The sequence below is a fragment of the Pseudophryne corroboree genome, chromosome 6 (assembly GCF_028390025.1).
Source record: "Pseudophryne corroboree isolate aPseCor3 chromosome 6, aPseCor3.hap2, whole genome shotgun sequence".
NCBI lineage: Eukaryota > Metazoa > Chordata > Amphibia > Anura > Myobatrachidae > Pseudophryne > Pseudophryne corroboree.
Window position 1 is genome coordinate 832808606 of NC_086449.1, and position 21927 is coordinate 832830532.

Here is a 21927-nt window from a genome sequence, read left to right on the forward strand (position 1 = left end):
TGGCTAGGCCGACACTAGAAATAGGTCGACACAGCCATTATGTCGACATGGAAACCGATCGACATGAGTTTTTCATGTTTTTCTGGTGTAGTTTTCTTCGCAAAGTGACCGGGAACCCCAATTAGTGCACTGCGTCCCCTCGTAGCTTTGGGCAAGTTACCGTTCCCAATCGTAGTCCACTTGGATCGTAAAGTATGAAAAAGAAAAAAAATGTGAAAAACTCATGTCGACCCTTTTGCATGTTGACCTAATGGCTGTGTCGACCTATTTCTAGTGTCGACCTAGCCACTGTCGACCAATGGGTGTCGACCTAAGTTGTGTCGACCAAGAGTCCGGATACCATTTCATGATCATTTGTCCTCTAGGGTGTATTTTATTTCATAGGAGTTCTTTATTAAGTTATGATGAAGTTCTTACAATTAATAACGATTATAACGTACTTGTAAGAATAAAGGTTTGCTGCGATCACGTCTGGAAGTCACTGACTCTTGCGTTTTTTTCTCTTGGCCTTTTAGGACATCGATGGCAATAAGCTGATCTCTTCATTTGCCACGCACAACTCCGCTACCTCACCCATGAAGGCAGATGAAGGTGGGAGGCAAAGTGGCGAGTCTTTGTCTAACGCCGCTTTGGGGACTCCGGAAAGGCGCAAAGGTAGCTTAGCGGATGTGGTGGACACACTGAAGCAGCGTAAAATGGAGGAGCTCATTAAAAACGAACCAGAAGGTAAGAAATACATCTATAATGGTCACTAGTTGTACCCCATCTTGTGTCCTGGATATACGGGGGCTCCCCCTCCCAGGTGTTTGCTGAGTGTCAGGAGCCTGCTGCGTCATTTCCGGTCATTTAAGCACGTGGTCTATATTGTCTTTTGCGTGTATGGTTATTGGAGTAAAGGTATATAGGATTATTAGCGTCAGGTTTGTATCCTGGGAACGATTGGTAATCAGGTGACATGGCATGAGATGGTCCGTGTGTAAGCATTGACCTACATTTTGGATGGTCTGATTCCGTGGGCTGAGCTGCCTCTATATCTCACAGTGTTGGTCTCTGGTCCCTTCCTATAGCCACTGGCGGTGGATGCTAATCAGCCAGAATGGTGGGGAATTGTGCATACATTGTGGATTTGCTATCGCTATATGTCCTTTAGCAACTTCTAGAAAGAATTTAGTGCAGTTGAAATTCTTGACATAGCTGTGATTTAATCCCTATTGTGTCAGAGCTGTAAAGCATTTTGTGTTGTTTCCAGGTTGTGTTGGAATAGTCGACCTTCCTTACACAATGCACTGTTGCAATATTTGGCACTTTACCTTGTTGACAGCCGGTTGCTTTGTCTTCAGCAACAAAAGCAGACTATTGCGGATAACGTTTCCTTTCTGTATTCTATATAAACAGGGGAGGTGCGGAGTGTATGTGGCCGGGCTCGCTCTGCAATACCTGGCGATGGCGAGACTTTGGAGTCAGCCATTGGCCAATCTGCCATCTTGCTCGGTACTAGCGCAGAAGTGGGAATGTCTCTCCGGCCGTATATATGGTTTTATCATTGTCTGGGTCTCTTTGTCTGATGTAAATGATTGATGTGTTATATTCGCGTCATTGGACTTATTTTCTAAGGTGTAGTAAACAATCGCCGTTCAGCAGAAGACAGGCAAATTTAGGAGTTCTTAAGTAACCGAAGAAATGAAGCTCAATAGATATGAATCCAAAAGTGCCGTAAATAGGCACCAGAAGTATTTTATTATGTACATTCGCTACGTGACTCCTGATACTCACGCGTGTTTTTACAGACACACGTGGGACGTTATCCTGCTCAGACACCTAGGAGTGATAGTGGTTTAGGCTTCTCTCCACCTCATATAAAAATGGGTCCTTATACTCCGAGCTGCTCTATGCCCACCTTAGGCAGGAGCATAGGCTGGATAATGGATAATGCTTAATGCCTTCCATACGAGGCTTAATCGTCCTCCGTTAGCACATGAACTTTTTGTTTGCCTGCAGCTAATGTCTCTGAGTTCCCCTGAAACATGAGAGAAACGTGGCCTCACCCCGGGCCCACAAGACGAGTACTATGGGTGCAGGCGGCAAGGATACAACTGTTTCTGAAGGACGGGCAACAAAGCGATGTGTAAAGCCGGAGATTTAAGTACGAGATTGCGTATATTCCGGAGACCCCATTAGCAAAGGTCAGAGCGAAACATTAAAATGGATCCCGAGAGCGCGCATTATCTCAGCTTTATGAAAATGTACAAACAAAAGAAGTGGGACTCTTTGAAAATAAGAGGGAGAGAGAGAAGAAAAAAAATCTGTCCGACGTGAGAGTCCTCTCTCCTCGCCCCATTGTTCTATTGTCTTGCGGAGGCCATTAAAATGAACAGCGGGTTGTGGTGAAAATTTCATTAAGGCTTTGTTCAGTCATTATGAGAGAACCATATTCATAGCTTTGTTTTTTTTTACTCTTTGAAACGCTATTTTATTCCCCCTCATCTCAATACGAACCCGTGATCGAAAGTTAAAAGTAAGGGAAAATGAAAGAGTGGTAAATAATGGGAGAGACAGAAAATGGGTCGCCGGGTGTCACCGGCCTAAGTTTATAGATGGGCATTGAAAGGGTCTTTTAGTGCGTTCTCTAGCCGCCACCCAACACTTCCCGAGATATTCATTTACATCTGTATAAACGCTCTGATTTCTGCATGAAGTCGTCTAGAGTAAATAGCTTGCTCTTAGCATCGTGTGTCTCTGACATCTCGTGTTCTAAATATTCCTTGCCCCGTGGCAGAAACCGTTGCATTCAGGATGTGTCGTGATTTACCTGTGCACATTAGCGACCAGTCTGCGCTCCCCATATAATATTTACTTTATTATCTGTTCCTGACACAGTCTGTAAATCACAGGGAGGTGGGGGGCTTATCCCCATTTCACAGCCCACTGAACATTTATCACCTGGCTTTTAAATTGTAATGAGCACAGGGGGGGCTTGTGCAGCCCTCACCCCTTTCACAAACTAATTCCTTTAACAGCAGATTTTTTCCTTCTTATGAGAGCCAATGTCAGCCATTTTATTAGCCTTCCAATAATCAATACACCCAAAGCCATCGGCGAGGGCGATCGTTTAATGGAAGTCATGCACAGGGCGCATTAAATTACAAAGTGCGTTACCATTCATTAGTTAATTGCTCAACAGTGGTCTCCGCTGCAACAGAACCTAACTTCACTATCAGAATGATTTTCAGAGCGGTTTAGATTTCCCGGATTGGTGCTAGAATTCGCTAGAGACAAACGTCCGCTGCTCGGCTTGTTATGCCGGTATGTACTTATCAATGGTGCTGCGACTCCAGCAACCGCCAGTGCTGGAAACCAGTGGGCGCAAGATGTACTTAACAGTGGTGCTGCGACACCAGCAACCGCCAGTGCTGGAAACCAGTGGGCGCAAGATGTACTTAACAGTGGTGCTGGGACCCCAGCAACCGCCAGCGCTGGAAACCAGTGGGCGCAAGATGTACTTAACAATAGTGCTGCGACCCCAGCAACCGCCAGCGCTGGAAACCAGCGGGCGCAGAAAAGGTCGGGTGCAGGAGGGAGCACAGAAGACAATTGTTTTTGCGTCACCGCTTCTCTGTGTTTATGCAGTAAATGTACAATGGCGCGTTTTTTGCTTTAAATAGTATCGTCGTCTTACAGTTACAGATTAAAGAATCCGCGGATTGCTTAGTAAATTTAACTCTAAATCTTACCACTGCTGACCAATCAGGCATTTTCTGTCATTATCCTGATGACAGCTGGGGTGCGATTGGTTGCTGTGGACTACGTTCAGCTCCTAGTTTCCTGAAATTATCCTACTTTTCGTTGTCAGAATTTTCGTTTTCATAGTATTCGGAGTTTATTGATACATTGCAGCGACAGCAAATTTATCGGGAATACGATTCTATAACATGAGGGTTAGCGATTATAAGTTAAATAAACAGCGGGCAAGATCTGGGGCGTGACGGCACAATTAGAGAGATGGGTAGTATTCAGGAGCCTGCTCCCCAGTTGGTCCAGGAGGCGCCCCGTATTCAGGATTTTGCATCCCGCCACGATCTACACATTGAGGTTTGTCACTGGTCCCCCCCCCCCCCCCCCATCCCCTCCCGCCTCATATTAAATGAATGAAATGTATTCGTCACTCAGCGCTGGGTAAAGCGGGTGCATATCACAGCCCCAATGGTGGCTACGGACAAAGGAGAAGCTTGGTTAAGTTGACTGGGTCAGTGGCAGTGACGCTTTTGTGGTGAACACCCCTCTCCATAGCCAGGTGGGGTCCCGTGTACAGGAGACACCCAGCGGCCCTGTTCCCACCTTCTGTCATGTTTCTGCCGCAGGGATCAGGAGTATTCTGAATTCCAGTAACGCTAGAAAGTGACTCCGTCACTCATGACACCGTGATCTTATTAGTGATTCCATAAGATAACTGGGGGTCACGGACGGCCACCACGGTGTGTGTTTGTGGGTAGACTTAAGGGTTGCATCTTCCTCCCCCTGTAATGTGTGTATCTACCTGTCCTCTGCACTGCGGGGAGCTGGAAACAAATTGTCTTGACAGTATATTCATTCCAACATGTAATTTGTATAATTGTGATTATGTTCAGTGTAGTTTAGAGTGTAATCCTCTAGAAAATCTCCACACAACTTTCCTGTAATCAGACCCCGAGGATATAAACTACTTTTAATGATACAGCCCTATCTCCGCAACCTTAACTGTTCGCAAGGAGATTTTTGCATGATTAAATTGCCTGTCTTACAACAACGTAATTAATGCGCTGGGTATTTAGAGATCCTATACACTGTGACAGACCTCAAGCTTTCGCTGCCTGGGGCACTTTATTTTCCACCGCAAAATACAATTGCTGTTAACAAGGGAATAATACTGGGAACGCCAGCCGGGGCCTCATTGTCTGCAGAGGGGCCGGGTAACAGTTACACTTCTCAGAATTATTGAAGCAGTAAACAGAGGAACAAAGGGCAAAATAAAGTAAGTTAATGAAATTATTCACTGCTGCGAGTTTCCCTCCCGAGCGCGGTCTGCGTTCGCATTTGGCTTAATGGCGCACTTTGTCAGAGTCTCCTCTCAGAGGTGTTTCGGGAAACACCTCAGCAAATGTTACAGAGCCTGTGTGATAACGATTTATCGGAGGTTCTGATACAGTGTCCGTCTCCAGGGATCTGGGGGTCCTTCTGACGGTAACGTAATGAGATTTAGGTTTTATTCCCCACTTTTCCTACTCTAGAGATACAGGTTGAGTATCCCTTATCCAAAATGCTTGGGACCAGAGGTATTTTGGATATCGGATTTTTCCGTATTTTGGAATAATTGCATACCATAATGAGATATCATGGTGATGGGACCTAAATCTAAGCACAGAATGCATTTATATTACATATATACCTTATACACACAGCCTGAAGGTCATTTTAGCCAATATTTTTTATAACTTTGTGCATTAAACAAAGTGTGTCTACATTCACACAATTCATTTATGTTTCATATACACCTTATACACACAGTCTGAAGGTCATTTAATACAATATTTTTAATACCTGTGTGTATTAAACAAAGTTTGTGTACATTGAGCCATCAAAAAAACAAAAGTTTCACTATCTCACTCTCGCTCAAAAAAGTCCGTATTTCGGAATATTCCGTATTTCGGATATTTGGATATGGGATACTCAACCTGTATTTATTATTAAGTGAATTGTTGTGCTGTCATTGTTACTATTACCCTGTATAGATGTAGTCAGACCTGGAGAATTCTGTCCGCGATAAGGATACAAATTCTAGGCAGATAGTGAACAGTTTGCGTACTTCACCTGAGCTATAGTCCTGCTTTTCAGAGCTCCCGCTTGTTTTGTTTTTTTTGTAATTGGGCTACCTACTAAGCATGCATCTGATTTGTATTAGCTTTTCTCCTATAATCATTATCTCTTTTTCAAAATCTCTCTGGATGTTGCATCTACGGCTGCCAGCGACCCACACAAGCTTACAGCTGTCAGCGTATCAGGTGAAGGGGAGGATTTTACGGTACACAGATCTCGCAGAGCTCAGAGGGCAATTTCAAAGCCTATCAGCTCACTTCATCTTGTGCTATGTGACGTGTGCAGAATAATTAATATTTAGTCTGGAGAAACATTATAATACTCCTTGGGGCAGATGTATTAACCTGGAGAAGGCATAAGGAAGTGATAAACCAGTGATATGTACAAGGTGATAAAGGCACCAGCCAATCAGATCCTAACTGTTAATTTACATCTTGGAGCTGATTGGCAGGTGCGTGTATCACCTTGCACATATCACTGGTTTATCACTTCCTTATGTCTTCTCCAGGTTAATACATCTGCCCCCTTATTCTCTCATGATTGCTACTATAATGAAATAGTCGGTTTATAGTTATTCTGTGTTTTCTTAGACAGCATGATTTATTGTTCAGCCTGAAACAATATATAACAATGAGCCCTGTAACGCAACTTTTACACATTGTGGCTTTACAGAAGCGACGTCCACTTTTTATTCATTGCCGTAAGAAGAGGAAGAAACGGCAGAATAAGCAGTGATTTAACATTACGCAACGTGTAGGACAAAGAAGCGTTTGCCCGACCACTTCCCGTCACCACCCCCTAACGCTTACTTCCTGTCACTCACTTTGTGACTGAAATCTCGCTGCGACTGCACCCGCAAATCAATCGTTACATATGCGCACTGTGGCTCAGACGCATGCACACTGCGAAAACATCGTTTGATATGCATACAACCGCCGATTTGCGTCCGCACATGAATGGCCCCCGCTTTTCTGAGCCTCCAATACCCGTACTCCTAGAGTTCACCCCCTGAGTGCCTCTAACAGACCAGTGACAGAAGACACTCACTGGCTGTGACCCCAAAAGGCGATGAAATATAACCATTTGGCCGCCCCATGGTTGCCATAATAATAATATAATGTTTGTATTAATAAACCTGCACTCTTAGCACAGAGGTGAGGCTGTAATTGGCCTGTAAATGTGATGTTACCTGTGTCCAGGTCAGGTATTAATATTATCTGTCTCTTACGAGATAAGCGCTCTCTCTAAATAGAACTGTGTGTAAAAGATCCTTTGTTTTGACTAGAAGCTTTCCCCGTGCCTGCGCCGGCGGCCTGTAGCCAGCGGACTTAATGTTACACCTGATGGGGCTAGTTCTGGGGAGGGGGATCCTTAGGGATCTCATTGAGAGCTGTTTGTCTTTCTGTCAGGAGAGTAGGGGATTTATAACCAGCGGCAGCCGACACAAGAGAAGCCCCTGAAATGCGGCATGTCTACGCTTACGCTGCCCTAATGCTGCCCGCTATAGTGTCTTGGGTAATTAATGACCTACCGACCTATTTATTATATATCTTATAATTCACCAAATAATCACTTATCACCTGCATTTTATATCAAACAAGTAAATGTTTCAGCGTAAGCCAAGCGTCACTATAGTGAGCAGCCGCTGCAGCCATGTACATACGTGAATCAGTTAACACATGCAGGCAAACAAATGGAAGACCAAATTAAATTAAAGTACAGAAAAAAAAAATATATATATACAGTATACCGTATATATCACAGGTTCTCAAACTCGGTCCTCAGGACCCCACACAGTGCATGTTTTGCAGGTCTCCTCACAGAATCACAAGTGAAATAATTAGCTCCACCTGTGGACCTTTTAAAATGTGTCAGTGAGTAATTAATACACCTGTGCACCTGCTGGGTTACCTGCAAAACATGCACTGTGTGGGGTCCTGAGGACCGAGTTTGAGAACCACTGATATAGATAGATAGATAGATAGATAGATAGATATGGTATATAATAGATAGATAGATAGATAGATAGATAGATAGATAGATAGATAGATAGATATAAGATAGATAGATAGATAGATAGATAGATAGATAGATAGATAGATAGATAGATAGATAGATATGGTATATATAAGATAGATAGATAGATAGATAGATAGATAGATAGATAGATATGGTATATATAAGATAGATAGATAGATAGATAGATATGGTATATATAAGATAGATAGATAGATAGATAGATAGATAGATAGATAGATAGATATGGTATATATAAGATAGATAGATAGATAGATAGATAGATAGATAGATAGATAGATAGATAGATAGATGCTGCATGTATAAAGATGCTTTAGGGAATGCAGTGGGTGGACGTGTCCTAGCCAGTGTTACTCATTATTAAATCATCCACAATTGTATTGTTCAAACCTGAACAGAAAAGGTTTGTTTTGTTTTTTTCTTAAACATTCTATAAGTGTAAATAGCGCCAGACAGCGCGCAGCCACCTGGAGTCCAGAGTCGCCCAATAGTCTGACCCCTTGCCGCACTTTAGGCGGCCATTTGAAGTTGGACGCAGCATCATTAAACCTGCCATGCAAAAAAAGTCACTCCAGTTGCGCCAGAATTTTTGACCTGCACGGTCCGCATGCAGCGTCCAGAATCGGATCGGAGGCGTTCACATGAAGCGCAGTGCAATGAGTGTATGGGGTCGGAAGTCACCTGCGCTCATGTTTGGGGTCACAGCAGTGTGTGTTTTGGTAGCGCCCGTGCTTCATGGTGTAATGCGGCTGTAAATACAGGCGGGAACATTTAATGTTGGTTTGGGAATATTTCTGCAGGTGCAAGTCTACAATCCTGCGTTCAACTTGCGTTTCCCCTCGTGAGTGCGCAGTGCCGTCCCCACGATATGACAGCGAATGATACAATCAGATTTCTTGTAGTGCGGCGGGCACAAAAGGCGTAGGAGACGGCGACAGGCTCGGTGCTAGCTAATATGCAGACTGTGCCACCGCAGTGTAACCGAGTAAGACTTATGCAGAGGGACGGCCCATGCCAACGCTTCTCCATGTGCGCACACTGCTGACATCAGCCCCTTCCAAGTGAAGAGCCAGACACCTGCGTACGAGCCCTCTCATCTCTGGCTGGAAAGGTTTAGGACCCTCGGTGAATAATAAGCATCCAATCTTCGCTGAAGACACAACACATCTCTGGACCCAATGTAGTGTTTTGCAGAAGGGCTGTTGTCTTACCCCAGAGGCGCTTTTCATGACCGCACATATTAAAATTAATCAGACTCCCCAGGCCGGAGTGACTGTGTGATTAGCACGGCCAAGTGCAGATAAAGCATATTCTCCTAATTAAAAAGACCAGCTTGGTTTGCTTGTAGTGGGTGCTCGGTCTTGTTTAATAAGATGTACGAGTGATGTAGGCACGACCAGCACTAGTACTAGTGACGAGGGCCCTCGAAGCTGTCCTGTGCCACCTGCACCCCAGTGCCAGGACCCCAGAGCACCCTGCCTTGTTTGCTAAGTTGTCTATTTGTGGAAGGCAGAGATTTTGGCGGGCCATAGGGGCATCAGAGTTGGCTCGGCCTGTGACTTTGCAGTGCCCTAATTATGCCATCTGTTTGCCAGTTGCTGGGCTGGGAGGATGAAGGGGAAGATTCTGGAGCATTTCCTGACTCTGTAGTGGATTCTCCGCACGGGAACTGAGTGTCTCTCTGCGCTGAGACGTTACTGGCCCATCTTTCACCTCTGTATTCTGGATGCGTCACGTGGACAGTCTCTCGCTTTCACGTCCTGGTTGTCCTGTGCCCAGTGCAGTATAAGGTCAATATATATCAATAAGTTCTGCCCGATTGCTAAAGGGCGTATAGTCCCATTTCCGGTGAAAACAACTATTGTGTCCCCACTTCCCCCACGGAGCACGGTAACATCTGGCCAGGGATTCATTTACAAACATGAGGGTCTATTTAATAAAGCCCCCGTCCAAGGCTTAGTAAATTGACCCCATGATCTGTAGCTCAAGACGACTCGCAGGCTTTGCGTACCGCGTGGAATCTCTACAACTCCTTCCCAAGCTCCTGCAATGGTTAGTGTCCCATTAGGGGACGGTCGTAACAGCGTGTGATGCGACAAATGTCAGGGGCGAGTACCAGATCAGCAGATAAGACGTGAGTGACACATACTGGTCTTACTAGATGCCAAAAATGTCTCTGTTTCAGGGCGGCCGAGGATTCTTTTCTCAAGGCAGTACATTTTCAGGTGCATGTATGTCACGTGTGTGTCCTTTGTACAGGATCAGTATACATGTATCACAGAACCACACCATGCGACCTACGAGCCTCTGCCATGGGGTCATATATGACTCTCAGCCTTCAAGGGCCACTGAACGCCTAAAATACAAGGTCATTTCTAGAATAAGCTGCTGGGGCAACGTTCCCGGAGCTCTATCGGGCCTGTGGATGCCTGAGCTGAAACTCAGGACACGTGGATACAATGCCACAGCTTACGCCGTACATACGGTGCTCTGACGTGTTACATGTTACACACATTTCTTTCCTTTGGAGGGTCACTTGGGTTCCTCAGATGCTAATAAATGATTGTATTCCAGATCCCCGGGTTTGTTCTGTTGCATGCCCTTGTCATCTGTGCACCGTTGCTATCGGTTATACAGTGACACAATGTGCACCGTATATTGGGTGTATATAATGTGGAAAAAAACAACCTGAATAAGTAAATATATCTTTCATCGCCGGCTTTGTGCGCAGTGTTTACCGTGTGCTATTCCTGGACAATAGCTATTGTTTGCCAGTTCTGCTAGGGTGACAAGGCTCCTCCTGAACCTTTGTCCATTTGTTTAGTCCCTGTAAAGTTTGCAGCTCGTCTTTGTCTCCACCTGGCAGCGGCTGAGCCTCCTCATATGGCATTTGAGAAATGCTTTTGTAGGAGACGCCCCCATCATGTTAAATGGAAATTCCACAGAGAATTACTTGCAAGGTTATGTGTTGTGACACGATTCTCTTTACCTTCTGCTCCCTGCAACAGCAAAAGAAAGAAAAAAAAATTAAAAATACATTTGAGGCCCAAGTACCTGTACTAAATATTTTCGGTGGTTGATGAATTTCAGAGGACAGGGATCCGATTTCCCGCAGAATTCACATAGAAAATGCAGATTATCTTTCAGGGTAATTAGCGTAAGTGGCAGGGATATTCTAGGGAAGTCCCGGGTAGGGATTTAAAGGTCATTCTGAACTGTCAGTAACCGGCGGCTTCCGCTTCTGTAGGAATTGAATGGTGATGAGATTCTAGAGTGTCCGTTATACTCACCTTTATATACTATGGCCGTTTATGCCTCATCAGTTCAGCACGTGGAATTCAATATTGCATCGTTATCATGGTCACAGACCTCTTGTTCACCCTCTCGTACCCAGCTCAAGTCTATTATAAGATCAGTAAGGGAGGAAGACTATGGTCTCAGAGGGAGAGGAGGATCAGGCAAATGGGGGGGGGGGATGTCCCTATGTTTAATTTCATTTGAAAACTATCTGCCCTGACGTTCATATACTGTTACTGCAGAATACATGGCATATACTGTAACAGCAATCGGGGGCAGCTAGAGTACTGGCATAAGAATGGGAGGGGGGGACTCTCATGTGCCCTTTGGTGACAAGGGGGTCTCATCCGGCCTCGGTGACAAGGGGGTCTCACCTGGTCTCCGGTGACAAGGGGGGTCTCTCTTGGTCATACGCTGACAAAGGGGTCTCTTCCATCTATGATGACAAAGAGGTCTCGTCCGGTCTGAGCTGACAAGGGTTCTCGCCCAGCCTGCGGCGACAAGGCGCTGCTCTGCCCATATCGTTGTGTAAGGTGATATCTGTGCTGTCTCTAACCCTGGTGGCATATGATAACATGTACAGGGAAGTTACTGGTCCGTTCATCTCTGGAAATGTGGCACAGAATGAGGGTCTGTGTGGCCATTCACATCTCCCCCCCACTCTCTCGTGTCTTGGATGTCACTGACGCTGGGCCGTTATAAAACACAGATTTTAAATGAATATTTAAGATACGTCTCAAAGAAATGCAAATGCTGTTGGTCCGGTCCCTGGAGGGTGTCCTGCATCCGGCGTCACAGACCCCCCGCCGCCTCACCGAGCAGCTGCTCTCTCTAAGCAGGAGAGACGTTCTGGACTTATATTGATGTTTTCCAATTCTTACCTCATTAGTCTCCTGGCTGCGCCACATAGGACTATAGAGAACGGACTGTCAGGAGCGTTTAGGCGATCACTTCTTCTTCCAGTGTAATTTATTGAGTACATTTAATATAAGTGTATTCCCGGTCTGACTGGTGTCAGTGTGGTTTGGCAAATATCTGAGCAGCCCCCCCTCCCCCTCACTTCCCAGACCATCGCCTTATCTTCTGCTGCTGAGGAAGATACGCTAGATTAACCTGCATTACTGCAAACCACACAGGAAAGGACCAGATTTATCAAGCCGTGGAGAGTGATAAAGTGCCAACCAATCAGCTCCTACCGGTCATTGTTCACACCCAGTCTGTAACATGGCAGTTAGGAGCTGATTGGCTGCTACTTTATCACCATGTAATTTATAACTCTCCAAGGCTTGATACATTTGGACCTAATCCCGGGAATAGGCGCTGCGCAGGGCCGGCGTTCAGCTTTATCTGCTCCGGCGGCTTAAATGTTGCAACAAGGCCTGGAGAGAGCTGAGGAGCCATCATCCCTACCAGTGTCTCCCTTTATATATAATTTCTGGCGATGGCAATGGGCGCACATCTTAATGCCTCTCACTCCTAGATGTGGCGCACCGGCGCCTGCGTCCTTCAATATTGTATCTGTCACCACAGACGGCTTATTCAGTAGAAACTACATTCATATTTCTGTCGATCAGAACACCTATAATATATAGGTCATCTTTGTTTAGCGAGAGACAGAACTGCACACATATGGCTGCTCTAGTCACATGGCCCGATCGCTGATTGGTTCATTTTATTGCTCGCTTGGCACAGATTTGTGGCAGTGGATGTTGGTGGTCAAATTGGACGCATCTGTCCTTTTGCTGTCCGAGCCAAGCGCCTAAATCACAGTGGGACCTGTTAATGTGGTAGGTAGATGACCACAGGCGACGACCTACATACAGACAGCCGCCAGGCGCACTAACAGGTCCCCATGTGACCCATTTATTCGGGTCATTCTTAATTCAACTGGAGTGAATACTTATATAAATAGGTCTTCCAAGCTCTCTTACTCCTCTGCAACAGGCAGCCATGATAGAGGCGGAGCTTCTGTAACTGGGGAGGCACCGAGGGCCTGACAGCCTTGATTGATCAATGCACAGGGGCGAAGCTAGTGATGATGTCACAGTAAAACTCCTATCAGGATATGTGGGAGGGGCTTCAGCTGTCGGTAATGGAGGGAGAGGTAATACGTAACTTTGAGCTGCAGTGGAATGGCAGGATGACACTGAACAGCGTGTTTTAATTGTAGGGTTTGTCTCTGAAACATTTTCATTACCAGGGTTTAGTGGCACATTGGATTGCACGCATGCATAGAGCAGTGTTCTCTTGGGGGATGGGGGAGAGTATATATATATATATATATATATAGTTCCATAGAGGTGTCCGCACTCACGTCCCATAAGCCATCAACGTGGGGTGCTCCTCATGATAACCCCAAAAGGTTTTACATATACCAGGTGTGTTGGAGGATCAGCCGACCCCAACAGAGGGCACTCACCAGTCCATAAAGACTTTAAAAGCTTTATTGATACATTGCAGTCACCAGTAGTGTGTCGACGTTTCGGCCCCTAGGGCCTTTCTCAAGACAGTCAGACAGGACATCCAAACAGCAGGTGTGTAACTGGCATGCTGTTTGGATGTCCTGTCTGACTGTCTTGAGAAAGGCCCTAGGGGCCGAAACGTCGACACACTACTGGTGACTGTAATGTATCAATAAAGCTTTTAAAGTCTTTATGGACTGGTGAGTGCCCTCTGTTGGGGTCGGCTGATCCTCCAACACACCTGATATATATATATATATATATATATATATATATATATTATACATATTATAATACTTAATGCTTTAGAAAAGTTCCCTTTAGGGTCACAGCTGATACAATGACAGTAAAGGTTTCTGCCATATTTGTAATTGAATTCTTTACTTAAGTATTCGTTAAGCAGTGAAAGGGGCGTACTTACTAAATAGCGGGTCTTCAAAGCCGCCCGTTATGGGCAGTTTACACTGCTGCAATCCCAATAGCCAGAAATACCCCACAGTCTGGTTTCCTGCAATGTCAGATACGGAGGTCTGAGCCAAATGTCCCGCTGTATTGTTATCAACAAAATCTGTTTCTTACGTGAGTGTTTAGTAAATATACCCCAAAGTATCTTCCATGTCAGCCGGGTAACCCCGTGCTATAGCGGAGAGCTGGGAGTCGCGTGTTTCGTGTCATGTTATAGGAGTCGTTGCGTTTTTCTACCTGCGCTGTGAAATCCTCCTGGAATTTACGTGGAAAAGGACAAAAGGAAACTACCAGATTTAGCCTAATTTTATAAAGTAAAACAACTGATGGAGAGTTAATCATGAAAATCCCACTTCTGCGGCCGCCGCAGACTGACAGGAAAAGGTTTCAGTTTGCGTTCGCTCAACAGAAGCCGTAAAGATTATGACATTCTCCGTGAGCCTTTTCTAACCAATATACCCCATTATTCCACTAATATGCCCAGCTCACCGCTGCTTTCCAGCTAATTAGACCCTGCCATCCAGACCTGCCTGGAAATTGTACAGGGCGGCAGGCCTCGGCTAATGACTCTGAAGAGGTAGAGCCGTAGGATTAGATACGCCAAGTGAAATAAATCTTTATTAAAAGTTCTGCTTGAGACGCCTCATAGAAACCTTAGTTACTTACGTGTGATTATCTGTGCCATCGCCATGGGCTACATAAGTGTGTTACACCACTGGTGCACCGAGGCCGGCGGAGCTGGTGAGAGGGTACCACCACTTTCGGCACATATATACCGCGGTAGAATTCTTCCCCTTTGTATCAGTACCCCAATAGCAGCCCAGGATCGCTCTTGAAGCTTTGTATTATTTTGGGTAAGTTTAATGAGAAATGTTGTTAAATACAGGCACAGGTACTACTACGAAGATCTCCTGAGTTACAGAGAGTACATCCGGACTCCCAGTGGAGGAGGTCACCCTCCGGGATGCCACAGGGCCTTCACGCGTTTTGTTGCAGTGACACAAGTCGCGTTATCGCATCCCTCTCAGTCATCCGTTAGGTTTGTCCTTCGGGATCTCAGCCTCACCTGAAGAACGCAATCTTATGTGCAGCAGCTAATTAGCCCACAACTGACGAGTGCCCCCATCACGGCCCCTGCGTATATGTGTATATTTCAGCTTTATTACGGGTGAGGGCCTACAAAATTTAGCTATGTGGGGGTCACAAACGTCAGTTAACACCCCTCTATTGCTGACCGCACAGATTGGATAATGATCCGGTTAACCATCTCATGGTTGAGCGTTGCTTTTGCGGCGTGCTCGGACGGAGGAGATGGAATGGTTTGTGCAGATTAAGCGATCTTTAGTGCAGCGATATTTCCAATGAAGAGACAGACGCACGGTGTCACTGGGGTCAGCCGTGCGCTTTACTTCCATAGCGCCTAAATAAACAGTACCTGTTACTTACCATAGCAACGCAGAGAGCGATAAGGGCTCCTTTTAATTCTGCAGCCGACCTTAAAGCACATTATACAGTTTTCTGTTTGTGAAGAAAATTCCTTGTCAAACCCATCTCCATTGTTTGCAGATCTTGTTACACTCAGCCGGGCTCTTTGTGCGCTGGGTTGGCCCCTCTTTAAATAAGAATAAAAATAGTTTGCTAAAGTTTTTTTTTCTTTTCTTCTTCATTTTTTCTGACAAAAGCCTAATCGCCTCCGAGCGGCGCAGCCTGTAGAGACTTGCAGCGTGTTTCCCTGATCCTGTGTCCGTGCCAGCAATGTGGGACGCGCTGCAGCGGTAGCAGGAAGCCTCCTGACCCCACGATGCGCGTTCTGCATTACACCCCAGGCCCACACGGTTATACCACAGGACACCCTTCCCCGGTCCTGGCGCTGCCGGATCATGCATTGCGTGTCTGTAATTGGGCTCATACAATAATCAGCAGGGTAAGGGTTAACCCTGGTCCCTGTCTCGGCGCACGCAGCCTTTTCGCCGTGAGAGGAACAAGCCGGAACAGATTTTCCATCTCATTATGTGGGGCGCACTGGCCTGTGTCCTGGATGTTTTATTGTCTGTCCCGCAGCAGGGGTCAGAGCAGTGTAACAGGGCGCAGATCAGGGCACAGGTGGGTCCTGCGCCATAGTCAGTGCTCCGTGCTGCCGGCTGGTTATTCATCATATTACGGTAAAGCTACCATTCCCGATACAGTGATGGAAAGTTTATACGTAATGCAGCTGATATGCCTCTTGGTATAGTGTATCTTGTGTACTGCGGCTATATATGTGTTCTTGCAGATTTACGCGATTACGCTCCTTACGTCTAACGTAGGCTAAGTGCACTACGGGCGCGGAATTGCGAACGTATGCAGATCGCTGGAAAAGACACATACCGGTATATGCCTGGGAATGGCGGATTATTTGCGGTTGATCAGGGGCAGGTGCAATTGGTGGACAGTAACCGCAACTTACTGCTTGTGATTGGCTGCCTGCAAACACTCCCTAGATACTGATACTCTCGCAGGTGTGAGCGTGTTTGAGTATCTTATTGTCCTTGGTTGTTTCTTTTTGTCTTGTTTCTGCTGTATTATAGAGAGATTTCTGCAGGTTAGTTGATGCCTAAAAGCAGATGTGCATAAAATAAATGGTTTACAACATGTCCTTCCAACTGTGGGCCTGATCGGATTTGTACGCAGACTCAATGGTTTACCTACAAATCCGATGTTTGGGGGTCTGCACCAGTGCAGAACAGGTCCTGCAAAATCACAAATGCAGACTTCCTGTACCTGGCTGACAACCAATGGTCAGTCTGAGTAAGCGACCATCGCGGCCGTAGATCTGACGCAGCATCTTACAGACCTGTACTGCATTCGCATTTCATATGTACGGTATTGCAGAGCCGCATCCCTGCACTTTCCTGCGGACGTGCAATGCCTTACAAATCAGAATCAGGCCCTGTCTATAACTTGCACCTGGTGTAGACCTGACGCATATACTACTGTGGCCGGTATTTATCTCAGGCTTTCCCCATGTTAGGAGGGAGGAGCTTATCTAACGGAGCAGACAGAGAGAGACTGACGGCTTTGTAGACTTGCTGTGTGTGGGCGTGGCGATTCATACATGGGGGCGGGGCCAGTGCTGTCACTCAGGTGACTACAGTGTCAGCCTTTTCACCTTTTTGATTTTAAAATTGTTGAGGCTTAGAAACCATTTATTGATTAATTAGCGTCCTCGTTTAGCTGTAGAGACTAATTCTGCTGGATAAATTTTGAGCCCGTATAATTGTATGCCGGTAAGAACCCTAGGGGCCCATTTATCATTAAATATTTGCATCTTATTACACATATATTTATTATCACGCCCATGTATTAAGGAGGATCTCCAGTATTTACTGTCATCCCTCTATTCCCGACAGCAGCTGAAACCCACATTGGTTTCTATGGGAGATGTGACGCGGTCAGATTGAGAAGCATTTCCGATATTGGCCCCCGCAGCTCCCTCCATCTGAAGATGGCGTTAGCCTGTTGTAGCCTATGAGCTGCACTTCGTAATCTTAGCTGGCAGCGGGCCGCCGCGCATATGTGGTATATGTATACGCTACAATGATACATAAATAATTAGCTGTTTTACGGTTTCCGGTCTGTCAGATGCGTACTGAGCTACAGTAACATCAGCCGCAGCAGCAACGGCCATTAATAATGCAGAAACTACACCATGAGCAAGATCAAGTTAATAGATAAAGCATTAAATGCACAGAGGGGTCTCACAGCATATATGTCACATGTGATTAATTCTCAGTATCACTATTATTACATCGTGTATAATACTGCGCTGTATACTGACACGTACAGACGTACAACACGTCTGCTGAGGGGAAGTAACACTCTCACAGAAACCTTTACATTATATATATATATATATATATATCTCTTGGGACCTAGAACTATTCGCAGACAAATACACTGATAAAATTAGTTTATAGGGCTTGTATCAGACTTCCGTTGTTTCCTGTGTAGAGTGTTAGCCTTTTGGCCCAATAAATTTCTCAGTGCTGCAATTGAGGGTAAAGTAACAAGTAAAGCCAAAGACGATTATCTCACCTATAGACGTATATTGCGTCCCATATACGCGCTGCGCTTACTGCTATTCCCTGTGCTCCACATTATGGTTAATATAAGCACTCATTTACAATGCACACAATGTGAATGCAGGTCACCTTATTGCCGAGTGGTCCCGTATTGATGAGAGTGTGCGCTAGGAACCGGGTTCATCACGGGAAAAGGGGTCCAGACGTGGATCAGTCGCCTGAAAGCATTTCCTCTGCTTTCTATATTTTCCACTAAGATAACTGGATGTTTTCCATTATAAATTGTGTCAAATTGTGAATCTTGCGAAGATTGGTGCCACCTCCTACGCAGAATCGGCGAATGGTACTGCCGTCCTTTTGCACAATAATATTTACTGACACAGTTATTTATATTGATATATTACTGTTTAGGCTGGATATGTCCAAGAGCTTACAATCTAGTATATTTCCAGTCGTTTCTCATTACCCAGGGTCTGTTGCGTTGCGAGATGTCTTATCGGATTGGGTGTGATGTCAGAGGGCATTTTCTCACCGCTATGTAGGAGTGAGGACGGGGGATATCTGCCCCTTCACCAGCCGCCTTGCACACAGACAGATGGCTGCCAGTTCAGTGCGTGGGAGAGAGGAACTTCCACATGTGATTTTTACCATTTGGTAGTAATTAGTTTGTTGTATAAATTAACATTAACTGAACCATTCTTCAGTCATTGTTTGTAATTATCTTCTCCGAGCCTCGGAATTGTGGAGTGGAATTAAAGGCACAGAAGAAGCGGCTTCTTGTTTGATGCATCCCCACAATCTATCATTAGCCTGAATGGGACGGCAATTATTTCCCTGCGCCCGATAGACTGGGAACTCTCCAACGTCAGCCAGAGAGAAGCTGGTGGAACGCAAACCGCTGTGGAACGCCGGATCCCACTCGGAAAAACATTAGGTTCTCATAACACTGTAATGCACACGATCTTAATATAGGTATTGGCTTAGTATTAACTAATCCCCTACACTGACATCTGCAGAGTTACCTGATATACAGGTTGAGTATCCCATATTCAAATATTCCAAAATACGGAATATTCCGAAATACGGACTTTTTTGAGTGAGAGTGAGATAGTGAAACCTTTGTTTTTTGATGGCTCAATGTACACAAACTTTGTTTAATACACAAAGTTATTAAAAATATTGTATTAAATGACCTTCAGGCTGTGTTTACAAGGTGTATATGAAACATAAATGAATTGTGTGAATGTACACACACTTTGTTTAATGTACAAAGTTATAAAAAGTATTGGCTAAAATGACCATCAGGCTGTGTGTATAAGGTGTATATGAAACATAAATGCATTCTGTGCTTAGATTTAGGTCCCATCACCATCATATCTCATTATGGTATGCAATTATTCCAAAATACGGAAAAATCCCATATCCAAAATACCTCTGGTCCCAAGCATTTTGGATAAGGGAGACTCAACCTGTACCAAGTGCAGCTCCTCCTCCACCGGCCACAACAGAAGCCCCACATATCTAAGATTAATGGACATTACTGGCCCCGCCCCTGTGTATGAATCGTCCAATCCCCACAGAGCATGTCTGCGCAGCAAGTTTGCAAGTCTGTCAGTCACTCTGAGTCAGTTCCAGCGACCTGCTACAGAGGGGCGAGAGTGCGGTTGCTAATGCAGAGCTGGAAGTACAATGGGCTTACATTAGTCACTGGAAACGTGTGCGGAAACAAAGCATAATTCCATATATGTGTAGCATATGCGCCTGGTTTGCTACAAGTCATCATCCTTGTGTCCTAGGGTGGTCATTCCGAGTTGATCGCAGCCAGCAACTTTTGGCTGCTGCTGCGATCAACTAGCGCACGCCTATGGCGGAGCGTATTTTAGCTTAGCAGGGCTGCGATCGCTTGTGCAGCCCTGCTAAGATAAAAAAGTTTCAAGCAGAAGAAGACTAGCCCTGGACATACTTACCCTGTGCGACGATCCCTGCGATGCTGGGCCCGGCTTTGACGTCACACATCCGCCCTCCGTTCTGCTGGACACGCCTGCGTTTTCCTTACCACTCCCCGAAAACGGTCTCCAATAGTCCGGATCTGCCCAGGTACGCCTTCTTCTTGTCGATCTTCTTTGCGGTCGGCCCTGCGACCGCTTCCATCGTAGGATGCGACGTAACCCGGCGACCCCTTTTGCTGGGCAACGTCGCGCACGCGCATTGCGGCCACCGCGCATGCGCATTCCGGACCCGTTCGCACCGCAGCGATAAACCGCTGCGTGCGCATGAGACGGAAGGAGCCCCTATACTGCATGCACCCCCTAGCAGGTGTGTATACGCCCCGGTACTGGTCTGCAGGCCCACAGTTGTGTGAACAAGCATTCACTTACACTTTGTGTGCACTTTCAGAGCATGTGCAGTGTGAATTCACACCCATACGCTGCGCAAATGTGCATCAGCCACGGTAGCGCAATCACGTTATCTCATGTAAGCCTCAGTGATTATATACATTATGGTAATATAACAGAGTTACTTGCCCCTCCCAGTGTTTGGCCCTATATGGGGTAGTAATGTAATTGGTCACTGTAATCCTGACCAGTAGCCGTCACCATTGTGAGGTTATTATCACCCCCGCTAATCCATATATCATGTGACTTTATACAGCGCCATGCTGCAAATAAACCTCTACTCATGCAAAGTAAAATATTATCTCAGTAGAGAGAGAGTAACACGCGTGGCCCCAGTCCTGGGCTCCTGCGGGTGCTAGCGGGTGTGAAATGTCTGCATATATATACACCTGTGACACTGCAGACAGATGAATTTGCCGGTGTGATACAGATAGAGGTTTCTGTCCTGAAGAACTGACGCTCTATAGAGAAGAAGTACAGGCATTGGGGGATATCTTCTCTGCATTGTGTGCTCTGCAAATTGCGTTTCTGATCAGTGTTCTCTTGTGTCATGTGACGATCAGACGCAGAATATTCCTCCTGAGAGTCGTTCCAATCCCACGTCTCTGGTTCCTGTGTGTCTTTAGTGGAATTGTGTTTTGTGTCTTGTTTACGGTTCATTATATGTTTTGTTGTGTCTGTTATTTATATTTTGTTGTTTATGTTGTGTGTTTGGTGTAATATTTCTCTTGGAAGGAAGTAAAGTGTGCAGTGCTCCATATAAAGAGGCTTCCATATAGATTTTACTTATTGTCTTCTGCAGGCCCACTTTCAACTTTCTTTTTCTGTCTGATTTCTTTCTGTGCTTTTCAGTCTTGTCAGTATAATCATGCAGATATGTTTATTTCCTATGTCTGGATCTGGCATACAGCGGTCATCTAGTTAAGTTGTACTCAATACGGCAAACGCACAGCCCAGGAATGCAACGGAAATATAGGACTCTGCTTGATTATATAAAGATATGGCTGAAGAGCACTAGTCATAAAATCACTCTTTGGAGCAGAAGTTGCAGGGTGTCATCAATAGACCACATTAGGCTTAGTGTTCACTCTAGCCTGTTTTAGCAGGGCGCCGCGCCCTGCCCGTTTTTTAGCAGGCAAAACCCGCCCTGCCCCTTTTGCGGCGCCCTGCTAGAACAGCCGCCCGCTCCCTGCCCTCCCGGCGTGTATAGATGCCGTGCGCATGCGCGCGGCATCCATTCACGCATTGGGAGAGGGCTGGGGGAAGCCCAGCACCGACAGAGGTGCTGGGCACGCCCCCAACAGTGACGTCGCCGGCCACAGACGCTCTCTATAGTAGCGTCTGTGGGCCGCACTGCCC

At 45.8% G+C, this 21927-nt stretch overlaps 1 protein-coding gene across 11 annotated transcripts in view; it reads left to right on the forward strand.

The window, feature by feature from the left end:
- Positions 1-21927, forward strand: part of SOX5 (SRY-box transcription factor 5) — a 496029-nt gene that overhangs the window by 47937 nt on the left and 426165 nt on the right. For all 11 annotated transcript variants that reach the window (XM_063929373.1, XM_063929372.1, XM_063929371.1 and 8 more), the window contains one exon: positions 516-726. In XM_063929373.1, coding sequence (XP_063785443.1) covers positions 516-726 — 211 coding nt within the window. The remainder of the gene's footprint in view (positions 1-515; positions 727-21927) is intronic.